Genomic DNA, 13439 nt, shown 5'->3' on the forward strand with positions numbered 1-13439 from the left:
AACATATCTCCCAATCAATCAATCACTGAATTGTCAGTCTTCCCCATCTTGGGTGATTTAATTTCTAGACCACGTCAGCATCCTATCTCTCACTCCTGGAACTTCATAAATAATGCCTTTCTGGTGAATGGACTTTCTTTTTTGTATATGACTTGCCCTAGCTCTCTCTGGTTGTTACATTCTCTTCCGTAACACTGAAAACAAACAGTGTCCTGTTGGCACATAAAAACCAATCCTGATAGAAACAAGCTGTTTTGGTGAGCAAAATACAGTCCGGGTGAACCAGGCATCATGGAAATTGGCAGAGCATCATCAGTGTGACTCACCTTTTCCTCATTTTTATCCTTTTTACCCGCCACCTTGAACACCTCTGTGTACTTTCATTGTTGTTTGAAAAATCTTGACTAAAATACTCAATTTTCCATTATTTAATTAAATTGGAGATTCCAGGCTACTAAAAAGAATAGTCTGGATTGATTTGATAGCAGCAGCAGTTAATTGCTAGATGGAGTGTTGCTAGCAGGAGCCTCATTACATTTCCTTTGCTTTAGGACAAAGACAAGAAGACTGCTTCCAGCTCCAAAGCACCCAAGAATGGGGGTGAAGCAAAGGATTCTGCAAAGGTAAACTGAAGCGTAAATAGACTACAGATTAGCTCGGCAATGACATCGAGTGGTGTATCCCTAGTCATTTAGTTTCTGATTGGGATCTATTGAGAATAAATACTATCTGTCCCCTAGCATGTCTTGGTAAAGAAATTGAAGTTTTAGAGACATTTAATTTTTAAAGTAACTGACACTTTAGAAATCTGAGTGAACATTCTTAACACAATTGAAGTTTCCTGCATTCCTAGCCCTTGTCACACAAAGTCCCACTGTCAGCTGTGCTAGTCTGGAATGAGTGCAGGCCCTCTCTCCTTCATCAGACCCCACAAACCTCAAGCTCTCTCGTAGCTACTTTCCCTCACTGTGTGCAGATAGCCTTGCCTTCTACTTCAAAGAGAAAATTGAGACTGCCTTGCAGAAAATAACCAAGATCCCCTTCCTACCTGCCTCCCAACAAACCCTCTCCCCTCTTGCCCTGCAGCCCCTTCTTTCTCTCAGGGGGTCAATAACTCTCTCCGGTATCTTTGTCTCAATTCTTTTCCCTTGTAGTACAAACATATTCAAATTCTTTCATAACTTCAAAAGCCCTATTTCCCTCCATCCCTTCACCTCCTCGAAAGATTTGTCCCTATGACCCTGCTTCCTCTTCTTGAGCTCTGCCCGAGAACAGCAATGACATGCTGGTTGCTTTATCGCTGGTACCTTGTCTATCCTTAGTTGACGTGATCTCTCAGGTATGCTCTTGGGCATCAGAGTTGATGCTGTAATGGACTGAGACTTCGGGGAATGTTGGGATGGGTGAATCTATTTTATACCTTCAGCTGTCCAAAACCCAGACTGCCACTTCCTACTCCACATTTCCACTTGGATAAACATTGACAGTACAGATCCATATACTACATTTCATCAGATCTAAATCACCATCAGTTATATATCATTAAGAAAAAATGTCAACAACTTGATTATGATGTTATTCATCATAACAACCAGCAAATTAAGACATGTTAAAATAGTGTGTGTGTGTGTGTGTGTGTGTGTTTGTGTGTGTGGCAAGGGAGGTGACACCACCAGGGAATGTGGTTTATATGAACCTTGGAACATGGAAGTAGTATATGAAATTGAGAAGATCTTACAGTTTCTGTGATTCAATCTACTCACATTAAATACTAGTAGTCTTTCCTCTGAGGTGATATCTAATTTTTCACGTTGCTCTAGAAAGCAAAACTAAGACTAATGAGTAGAAGTTATAGGGTCTGGTTTCTTAGAGTTGGGCATTAATTCAGCACAACACGGAAGTTTCCTATTAAAATTACTGAAACTGTGGCCAGGGAAGGAATGGAAATTGGATTAGAAAACTTCTAGGTCCCCTCCAATTCTAAAAACATAGGATTCAAATGGTTATGACTATGATCCCAAGTATAATGAGAAATAAAAGGTACAGGTTTAAAAACAATAGTCCAGCTGAATCAAAACTCTTAAAAAACAAGATAGTGAGTTCCAGTTCAAGATGGTGATGTAAAGAAGATCCTCAACTCACCTTGTCCCATGGAAACACCAGATCTACAGCTGCATATGTGACAATTTCCTCTAGGAAAAAAACCCCCGAATTATCTGTGTGACTCCTCTTTACCTGGCAATTGAGAGAAGCCTGGCATCAAAGAGGGTAGGAGAGGCTAGGACACAGTCTCAACATAAACTCCACCCCAACACAGCAACAGACCGTCAGGAGCGAACTCCAAACTCAGAGCTTCTCCCTGCAGATCAAAAAACTTGAAGCCCACATCAGCACCCAACCTTAAAGACCACCTGAGAAATGAGCCCCTAAAACATCTAGCTTTGAAAGCCCACGGAGCTTGTGTCCAGAAGACCCACAAGGCTATAGCAAACTGAGAAACAGTTCTTAAAGGGCTTGTGAGCTCTGACTCATCTGCCCACCCCAAAGCAATCAGAGATACAGTTCTTGGCTGTCTACCATCCCCAGAGTACTGCACAGACAGCAGACTAAAACATACCCCCAAGTCTTTCTGTGTAAAAGGCCTACTTGCTTGTCCTGGAGCTTTGGCCTGAGGGGCAGGCTTCCGGTTTGGCACATATCTAGACACCTACGGATGTGCTCTTAGGAAATGTAAGCTGGTGCTCACCCTCTTTGTGCTGTTTCTCCACCTCGCTCCAGGTCACCAGCATCTTCCAGAAAGGGGGCTTATACACTCATCTAGAGGCCCAATTTTTGTAACTGCCACCCAGGGGACACTTACTGATCACCTGGCTCTGGTAGCCAGCAGGACTTATGCTTGTGGTCCATCCTACAAGACTATATATATTTGTATACTTTAAAACCTGCTACCTGAGGGACTGGCTTCCATTCAGCCTGAATCTAGGTGCTGAGATTCTCCCCTTTGGGACACTGACAGATCTTAGCACACCCTCAACTACTGTGAACCACTGAAAATAAAATAGGCAGCTTGAACACTTACAATGTTTTGAGAGATGATCAAGAGTTAGGGCAGGGCTTAACAGTAAGGTTCGTCTCCTATATGAGGCCACTCCTTTAAGACTGGGAGAGGTGGTTGTTTTATCTAATGCACAGAAACCAACACAGAGAGTCAAGGAAAATGAAGAAACAGAGGAGTATGTTCCAAACAATTAAAACCTCATGATAAAAATCTTAATGAAGTGATTTACCTGATGAGTTCAAAATAAGTCATAAATTTGCTCACCAAACTTGGGGGAGGAATGGATGAACACAGTGAGAACTTCAACAAAGAGATAGGAAAATACAAGAAAGTAACAAATAGAAGCCACAGAGCTGAAAAATACAATAACTGAACTGAAAAACACACTAGAGGGGTTTAACAGCAGACTAGAAGAAGCAGAAGAAAGGATCAGTGAACTCAAAGACAAAGCAATGGGATTCACCCAATCAAAGCAGCAAAAAGAAAAAAATGGAAATAAAAAAGTAAAGATAGCTGAAAGGACTTACGGGACAACATCACACAAACCAACACAGATGACCATCTGCATTACAGGAGTCCCAGAAGGAGAAGTGAGAGAGAAAGGGACAAAGCACTTATTTGAAGAAATATGGCTAAAACTTCTCCTAGCATGAGGAAGGCAGACAACCATATCCAGGAAGCCCAGAGGCTTCCAAATAAGAACCCAAAGATGCCCATATCAAAGACACATTATAATTAAAATATCAAAAGTTAAAGACAAGGAGAGAAACTTAAGTGAACCAAGAAAAAAAAAACTTTTTACATACAAGGGAACTCCCTCAAGACTCTCAGCAGATTTTCAGCAGAAACTTTGCAAGCCATAAAGGAGTGTCATGATATATTCAAAGTGCTGAAAGAAAAAACTTCCAAGAATACTCTTCTTGGAAAAGTCATTCAGAATTGAAGGAAAGGACAAGTTTTTCCAGTAAGCAAAAACTAAAGGAGTTCATCACCACTAAATAAGACTTCTTTAAGCTGGAAAGGGTGCTAATTAGTAACAGGAAAACATATCAAAGTATAAATCTCACTGGTAAAGGTTAACATACAGTAAAATTCAGAATAATCTAATGTTGTAAAGCTGGTGGATTAATCACTTATAAAGCTAGTATGAAGGTTAAAAGACAAAAGTAGTAAAAATAACTATAATTATAATAATTAATTAAGGGGTACACAGGATTAAAAGATGTAAAATGGACATCAAAAACATAAAATAGGGGGTGGGGGAGTAAAAATGTAGAGCATTCAAACATAACTTATTGACTTAAAATATAAATGTTAAGTTGTTATATGTAAGCCTTATGGTAGCCACAAAGTAAAAACCTATAGTAGATACACAAGAGAGAAAGACAAAGGAACCTAAGCATACTACTATAGAAAATGATCAAATCACAAAAGAGAGCAAGAGAAGAAGGAACAAAGGAACTACAGAACAGCCAGAAAATAATTAACAAAATGGCAATAAGTACATACTTATTAATAAATACTTTAAAAGTAAATGGGCTAAATTCCTCAATCAAAAGACAGAGTGGCAGAAGGGATAAAAAAGCAAGACCATCTATATGCTGCCTACAAGGAACTCACTTCAAATTTAAGGACAGACTGAAAATGAAGAGATGGAAAAAATATTCCATGCATATGGAAACCAAAACAAAGCTGGGGTAGCTATACTTACATCAGACAAAATAGTCTTTAAAACAAAAACTGTAATAAGAGACAAGAAGAACATTAGATAATGATAAAGGGGTTGATGCACAAGAGGATTTAACATTTGTAAATATTTATGTACCCAACATAGGAATGTCTAAATATATAAAGCAAATATTAACAGATCTAAGGGGAGAAATGGTAGGGGACTTTAATACCCCATTTTCATCAACTGATAGATCATCCAGACAGAAAATCAATAAGGAAACACTGGCCTTAAATGACATGTTATAGCAGTTGTACTTAATAGCTATATACAGAACATTTGATCCAGAGCCACAGAATACACATTTTCCTCAAATGTACATGGAACGTTCTCCAGGATATATCATATGTTAGGCCACAAAACAACTCTTAATAAATTTAAGAAGACTGACATCATATCAGGCATCCTTTTTACTACAATGGTATGAAACTAGAAATCAATTATAAGAAGAAAACTGGAAAATTCACAAACGTGGATTTCATAAACAATATGCTATTCAACAACCAATGAATGGGTTAAAGAAGAAATCAAAAAAGAAATTTAAAAATACCTCGAGGGCTTCCCTGGTGGCGCAGTGGTTGAGAGTCCGCCTGCTGAGGCAGGGGACATGGGTTCATGCCCCAGTCTGGGAACATCCCACATGCCGCGGAGCGGCTAGACCTGTGAGCCATGGCTGCTGAGCCTGCGCGTCCGGAGCCTGTGCTCTGCAATGGAAGAGGCCACAACAGTGAGAGGCCCGCGTACCACAAAAAAAAAAAAAAAATACCTTGAGACAAATGAAAATGAAAACAATATACCAAAATTTATGGGATCCAGAAGAAGTAGTTCTAGGAGGGAAGTTTAGAGTGATAAATGCCTACCTCAAGAAATCAGACAACCTAACTTTATACCTCAAGGAACTAGAAGAATAATAACAAATGAAGCCCAAAATCAGTAAAGGAAAGGAAATAACAAAAATCAGAACAGAACTAGATGAAAGAGATTAAAAAGATAATAGAAAAGATAAATAAAACTAAGAGCTGTTTTTTTGAAAAGATAAAGTTCAGAAAACCTTTAGCTACACTGACAAGAAAAAAAAATAAGAGGACTCAGATAAAATCAAATGAAAAAGGAGACGTTACAGCTGATACCACAGAAATAAAAAGGATCATAAAAGACTGCTATGAACAATTATACACCAAATATTGGACACCTTGAAGAAAGAAACATACACCTACCAAGACTGAATCATGAAGAAACAGAACACATGAAAAGACCATTACTAGTAAGGAGATTGAATCGGTAATCATAAACCTCCCAACAAACAAAAGTCTGGGATCAGACAGCTTCACTGGTGAACTCTACCATACATTTAAAGAAGACTTAAAACCAATCCTTCTCAAACTCTTCCAAAAACAGAAAAGGAGGGAATACTTCCAAACTCATTTTACAAGGCCACCATTATCCTGCTACCAAAACTAGGCCAGGGAACTGGAAGAGAAAATTACAGGCAAATATCCCTGATGAAAATATATGTATAAAATCCTCAACAAAATATTAGCAAACTGAATTTGACAGTACATTAGAAGAATCATACACCATGATCAAGTAGAATTTATTCCAGGGCTGCAAGGTGGTTCAATATCCGCAAATCAGTCAGTGTGATGATACGCCACATTAACAAAATGAAGGATAAAAATCATATGATTATCTCAATAGATGCAGAAAAAGATCTGAAAACCCACATCCATTTATGGTAAAAACTCTCCACAAAGTGGATATAGAGGGAACATACCTCATCATAATAAGGGCCATACATAACAAACCCACAGCTATCATCACACTCAATGGTAAAAAGATGAAAACTTTTTCTTTAAGAACAGGAAAAAGACAAGGATACCCACTCTTGCCACTTATTCAACATAGTATTGGAAGTCCTAGCCACAGCAATTAGGCAAGAAAAAGAAATTAAAAGCATTCAAACTGGAAAGGAAGAACTAAAACTGTCACTATTTGCAAAACTGACATATTATATAAAGAAAACCCGAAAGACTCCACCAAAAACTGATAGAACTAATAAACAAATTCAGTAAAAGTGTAAGATACTCTTTCTAGACACTAATAACAAACTATAAGAAGGAGAAATAAACACATATATGCCATTTATAATGTCATGAAAAACCCTCAGAATAAATTTAACTGAGGTGAAAGACCTATCCAATGGGAATTATAAGACAGTGATAAAAGAAAGTGAAGAAGACATAAATAAATAGAAAGTTATTCCATGCTCATAGACTGAAAAAAATATTGTTAAAATGTCCATACTACCCAAAGCAGTCTACAGATTCAGTACAATCCCTATCTGTATTCCAGTGACATTTTTCATAGAAATAGAAAAAATAATCCTAAAATTTGTATGGAACCACCGAAGACCCCAAACAGCCAAAGCAATCTCGAAAAAGAAAAAGGTAGAGGCATCATGCTCCCTAATTTCAAACTATATTACAAAGATATAGTAATCAAAATAGTATGGTATTGGCATAAAAACAGACACATAGATCAATGGAACAGAATAGAGAACCCAGAGAATTCCCTGGCGGTCCAGTGGTTAGGACTCTGCGCTTTCACTGCCGAGGGCATGGGTTCAATCTCTGGTCAGGGAACTAAGATCCTGCAAGCTGCACAGCACAACCAAAAAAAAAAAGATAGACAGACCAGAAATATAGTCAATAATTAATGATAAAGGAGCCAAGAATATACAGTGGGGAAAGGACAGTCTCTTCAATAAATAGTGTTGGGAACTGGACCTCTATCTCAAACCATACACAAAAATTAACTCAAAATGGGTTAAAGACTTGAATATACGATCTGAAACCATAAAACTCCTAGAAGAAAACATAGGCAGTAAGCTCTCTGACATCAGTCTTAATAGAGATTTTTATGAACTTGACACCAAAAGCAAAGGCAACAAAAGCACAAAAGTAAAAACAAACAAGTATAACTACATCAAACGAAACAGCTCTGCACAGCAAAGGAAAACATCAACAAAATGAAAAGGCAACCTACTGAATGGGAGAAAATATTTGCAAATCATATATCTGATAAGAGATTGATACCCAAAATATATAAAGAACTAATACAACTCAACAGCAAAAAAAAAATCCAAATGAAAAACTGGGCAGAGGATCTAAATAGGCGGTTTTCCAAAGAAGACATACAGATAGCCAAGAAGCATATGAAAAGGTGCTCAACATCACTAATCATCAGGGAAAGTGCACTATTGGTAGGAATGTAAATTGGTATAGTCACTATAGAAAACAGTATGGGATTCCTCAAAAAATTAAAACTAGGAACTACCATATAATCCAGGAATTCCACTTCTGGGTATTTATCAAAAGAAAATGAAAACTAACTTGGGAACTTCCCTGGTGGTCCAGTGGTTAAGACATTGCCTTCCAGTGCAGCGGGGGCAGGTTCAATCCCCAGTTGGGGAGCTAAGATCCCACATGCCTCGCGGCCAACAAACCAAAACATAAAACAGAAGCAATATTGTAACAAATTCAATAAAGACTTTAAAAATGGTCCACATCAAAATAATCTTTGAAAAAAAAATAACTTGAAAAGATATCTGCATTCCCGTGTTCATGGCAGAATTATTTACAATAGCTAAGTTATGGAAACAACCTAAGTGTCCATTGATGGATGGATAAGAAATATGGTATATATACCCAATGGAATATTACTCAGCCATAAAAAAGAATGAAATCTTACCTTTTCAACAACATCAATGGACCTCAATTGCATTATGCAAGTGAAAAAAGTCAGAGAAAGATGAAAGCTCTATGATCTCACTTATATGTAGAATCTAAAAACAAAAACATGAGCTCATAGATTGGTGGCTGCCAGAGAGGTGAGGGATGGGGGAGTAGGTGAAATTGGTGAAGGTAGTCAAAAGGTACAAACTTAAAGTATTTAAGTCATGGGACTGTTATGTAAAGCATGGTAATGACAGTCAATAAATACTGTATTGCATATTTGAAAGTTGCTAAGAGAGTAGATCTTTAAAGTTCTCATCACAAAAATTTTGTAACTATGTATGGTGATGGATTTTAACTAGATTTATTGTGTTACTCCACAATATTTATAAATATGGAATGCTTACGTTATACACCTGAAACAAATATGTCAATTATACCTCAAAAAAAGTGAAATCCATGAAAGATACAAGAAACCAGATTGATAATTAGTTGCTCATGCCATTATATCTCTGATTAAATATTTATTATTTAATACAAAGTACATACTCAAAAAACAGAAAGCACAGTAACCCTATATGCTGAGTCGATTAGCTGCCGGCTAAGCCCCCAAGTGTAAGAGAAGGATGGATCACTGTGGAACGAATGGATACCATCCATGAACACCTGTGTATTTTTTCTTCAATTATGCTGGCCTTCAAAAAAAAAAAACCACACAAAGTCTAGAGTAAAAAATTTAGAATCATTTAAGGTTATTTTTAGTTTATAAACTTTAAGGGGAAGAATTCAGTGTATGGGCTAAATGAGATACTTTAAAAGGACCATCTTATTTTCCCCTGCTGACTGCCATTTTTGCCCTCTTAATTCTGAAAAGCCTATTTCCTCATAAGCCTCTTCTGGTTGATCAGTTTTGGGTACTTAATCCAGAAAATAAAAAGCTCACTGATGGTTTTTGCTTGTCCTTCTAGGCAAAGGAGGAAACTTCCAAGCAAAAAGATGATGGAAAAAGTACAAGTTAAAGTTCACACTATTTGGTAAGTTTGGTGTTTGTTGTAAATGAAGACAATTGTACCTTCTACCAGCCTACGTGTTACAGGTGAGAGAAACTAAGTCCCCTTCTTGAGTATTTCATGTTCTCTTTATGCTATTGGCATGAAATACACATTGCAAAATCTATAGAGTAATTCCCTGTAAAGTAATAAATGGTGCTATCGGAATGTTTAAAAACATTAATCTTATAATTAAGAGCTCTTTAAGATATTAGGCCAGGCTCTTAAAGAAAATGACTATCTAAGTCTAGCTGACTCTGAAACCCAAATGCTCATGACTGCAGGTTACTGGGGCAGAGCAGAATTGGCATGTTACATCTTATAGTGAAATGGCCTTATGATATAGATATTACCCAAAATACAAACACATTGTGGAGTGAGGAGAAGTACCCCCCTAGGGTCTGATGGTAATTAGAGTTTTGAGAATAGGGCAAAGGAAAAGATTAACAACTTTTGTTCATCTTAGTTTGAGAAAGTAAAGCTCTGTGTTTGATTCTACTATATGATAACTAAAGAGCTGGTAATGGACGAGGGAGTCTGTGAGATCTATCTTGAGAGCTGGGCCCTTATTAACTTCAGAGAGAAGAGGTCTTATTCTAAACCATAAAAGCTTATAACCACTTGCTGCCAAAAACCTAAAAGAAATGAAAATGTAGGTTAAATTGGGTTAGGCTCTCTCACCATGAATCCACTTTTATTTCCTACAAAGAGGGAGGTATACTGATTAGAACTGCTCCAAAGATTTTCCCCAAAATTATAAAAATAAATTTCTTGGGCTTCCCTGGTGGCGCAGTGGTTGAGAATCTGCCTGCTAATGCAGGGGACACGGGTTCGAGCCCTGGTCTGGGAAGTTCCCACATGCCGCGGAGCAATTAGCCCCGTGAGCCACAACTACTGAGCCTGCGCGTCTGGAGCCTGTGCTCCGCAACAAGAGAGGCCGCGATAGTGAGAGGCCCGCGAACTGCGATGAAGAGTGGCCCCCGCTCAACACAACTAGAGAAAGCCCTCGCACAGAAACGAAGACCCAACACAGCCAAAAATAAATAAATAAAATTTAAAAAAAAAATAAATAAATAAAATAAATTTCTTTTAATTTTTGACTCTCATATCAACTTTAGTAAATTCCTCCTTAAATTTATTACGCCTGTAATAAGAAAATTACATATCAAATGGTTCACTGGATTTTCTTCTTTGAATTTTTCAAGGTATCCGCATATAAAATCTTCAGCTGGTAGATGGTGACTTCTGAAGAACAAAAGCCTTTGACAGCAGAAAAATTTTCTGAGTGGCTTCTAGACAGCAGTATTTGTTGAGTCTCTTGACATTCTAAACATTGTTTGTTACTCTTTTCCTGAAAAGAAACTGAATTTGTCTGGTTCACCTGTGTTATTCTACTGAGTACTGATAAACTTAGAATTTTTAAAAATTGTCTTCAGTTGGGAGAGAAAGGAGCTTTATATTTCTAAGAGATATATTTGATAGCTTCTTAAAGCAACACACACAAAAGGAAAAACCTTTGCAAACTTTTGCACCTTCTACCCTCAGTGCCTGTAAATCTCATTAGTATTTTCAATTTGCACTTAATTTTTTTGTTGTTAGCATTTGGAAAACAATGCTTTACATATTCTTCAGTGTTCTGATTTCTCATTACCCCTTTCCTCTTGGGCTTTTGAACTGTATTTGATATTTCTTTGGGTTCATGTTTATAAGGCAAACATAAAATATCGTACATTGGGCACATGTCTCCTCTTGAGCTGCTAACAATAGATAACCTGGACAGACGAGGAAGCACTGCGCCCGTTTTCAGGCTGAACTCTTCTTTGCCAGAGGTTAGGACATCAGCACAGGCCTACTGAGACTTGACTCGAGTCAGAAGAGCAAAACGCAGACTCTGTGTCACTGCATAGCAAGTTCCAAGAATAACAAAATCTAATTCTTAGAATACTCATATGGCTTGAACTCTGCTGGTTTACTGCATTAAGCTGGGCTTTCCAGCCTCTCTCTGTAAAACCTGAGCAGCAGTTGTTTGCTTAGAGCCATTGCCACATTAGTCTTGCACTGTACAGCATGTAGCTTAACGGAAGTTGGGTTTACCAAAAACACAAAAACTTCTGCTTAAAAATAAAGAAAAAGATCTTTTTAAAAATTTAAAAATCTGCTTTTCCCCCACAGCAATTTAAGAACTAGCGTCTGATATCCCACAACTTGGAATGGTTTCTCATACCTCTCTGAATGGTTTATGAATACAGCACCGGTGTCATTGATGAAATTAAATATTTATCAAATCCCATCTTTATTTCTTGATAGTGAATGCAGGAAAAAATATCAGGTACACATCGTAAAACTGATTTGGAATTCCTTGTTTTCAGAGAGCACAGCCTTCGTCAGCATCTGTTTAAACTATTCATTAGGCTTTAGCAACTTCACTAAAAATAAGTAATATCACCAATACCGTCTAATGGGGTGGGAGGCAAGCAACAATAACAATACTGCTTATAATGGGCATCCAATTTTGTTAATACGATCTAAAAATTGTCTTCAAAAATCATGCATATACCTTTGAGATTTCAAACTGCATCCACTTCAAATGCTATGTCTCCATCCCATCAGAGATGCAGGCATTATTAGTCTAAATCTGGGAAATATAAGCCAGGATTATGGTGACTAAACAGACCTTTTCAAGGCACTAACAAGAAAATAAACACTTTTCCTGAGGGATTTCAACTATGTGTCTATAGGTAGTACAAAGTGGTTTTGTTTAAAAAAAAAAAAAAGTGAAACCTTTGACATTGACAGATGTGTTTGCAAGGATATGGCTACAGTATTACTCATTTACATGCATACATATAAGTATTTTAAAATTACATACCAAAATCCAGACATTTAGGAAATACCTGTTAAAGTAAACATACATTTAAGGTACTCAGAATATGCTTTTTTGTTTATTAGAAACGTCTTCAACACTTGGGTGTTTGCTAGTAATTAATGATGAGTTGAGTAAGCTACAGGATCTAAATCAGTCATTTTTACCCACCTAATTTGGAGTAAATAACTGCAAATATTTGCTTAGAGGTAAATAACAATTTTTTATTACCAAAAAGGGTTTTGCACATTGTGTGGCAATATTGTGTCTCTTTAGAAAATGGACTTCTCTAAAAGCAAATGAAAATAGGTTCCTCAGGTGACCAAAACTGAAAACCACTATTTTCCATGTTTCATTAATCAAGATATAAGATGCAATTAAAGAAAAATATTTTACATTAAAATCTTGGCTTTGTATGTTTTTTTTAGAAGAAAAACACCTGGGGATGGAAATTACCAGTGATTTCTGGTTTTAGTTCTCAAGCCATTAAGCCATGCAATATGTATGAAAATGGAATTGCAAAACACATTTATGTCCAGAAAAGATCCTCTATTCCATACTGTATTAGAAAAACACATTGACATTTTTCATATCATATTCCTTTATCATAAATTTTGCAATATATTAAAAAAGAAAACTCATAAAATACTTCAATTCCAATACAACACACTGTCTTCACTTACTTAGGCTAATATAAGCAAGTATTTTCCATTTCACAATACCTTATCATTTACTAGAGACTGCAATGCCTTACTAGCAATAAGTACCAATAACAACTTATTTAGAGATTATAAACTAGGCCAAATAAGGAACAAGGAGAGGAAGCACCACCTACCTAAGGATCAAAAGCTCTGAGGTTCAACTTCAAATGAAAGTTTTCTCTTCTAGACCTGAACGCACTCGGCTTTTTCAGAAGAGACACTATTATTCAGGGTCCTGAGGAAATAGATGGCACACTCAAATTAGTATTATCTGAGGAGGGTTCTATAAAAGGTTTTTGTGGAGT

At 37.0% G+C, this 13439-nt stretch overlaps 1 protein-coding gene across 1 annotated transcript in view; it reads left to right on the forward strand.

Moving 5' to 3' along the window:
- The window catches only part of CAST (calpastatin), a 129606-nt gene extending 120066 nt beyond the window's left edge, over positions 1-9540 (forward strand). The window contains exons 29-30 of the mRNA XM_065875568.1: positions 552-623; positions 9490-9540. Of these exons, the coding sequence (XP_065731640.1) occupies positions 552-623; positions 9490-9540 (123 nt within the window). The remainder of the gene's footprint in view (positions 1-551; positions 624-9489) is intronic.
- The last annotated feature ends 3899 nt before the right edge of the window (positions 9541-13439 follow it).

Source organism: Phocoena phocoena, chromosome 3 (assembly GCF_963924675.1).
Source record: "Phocoena phocoena chromosome 3, mPhoPho1.1, whole genome shotgun sequence".
Classification (NCBI taxonomy): Eukaryota; Metazoa; Chordata; class Mammalia; order Artiodactyla; family Phocoenidae; genus Phocoena; species Phocoena phocoena.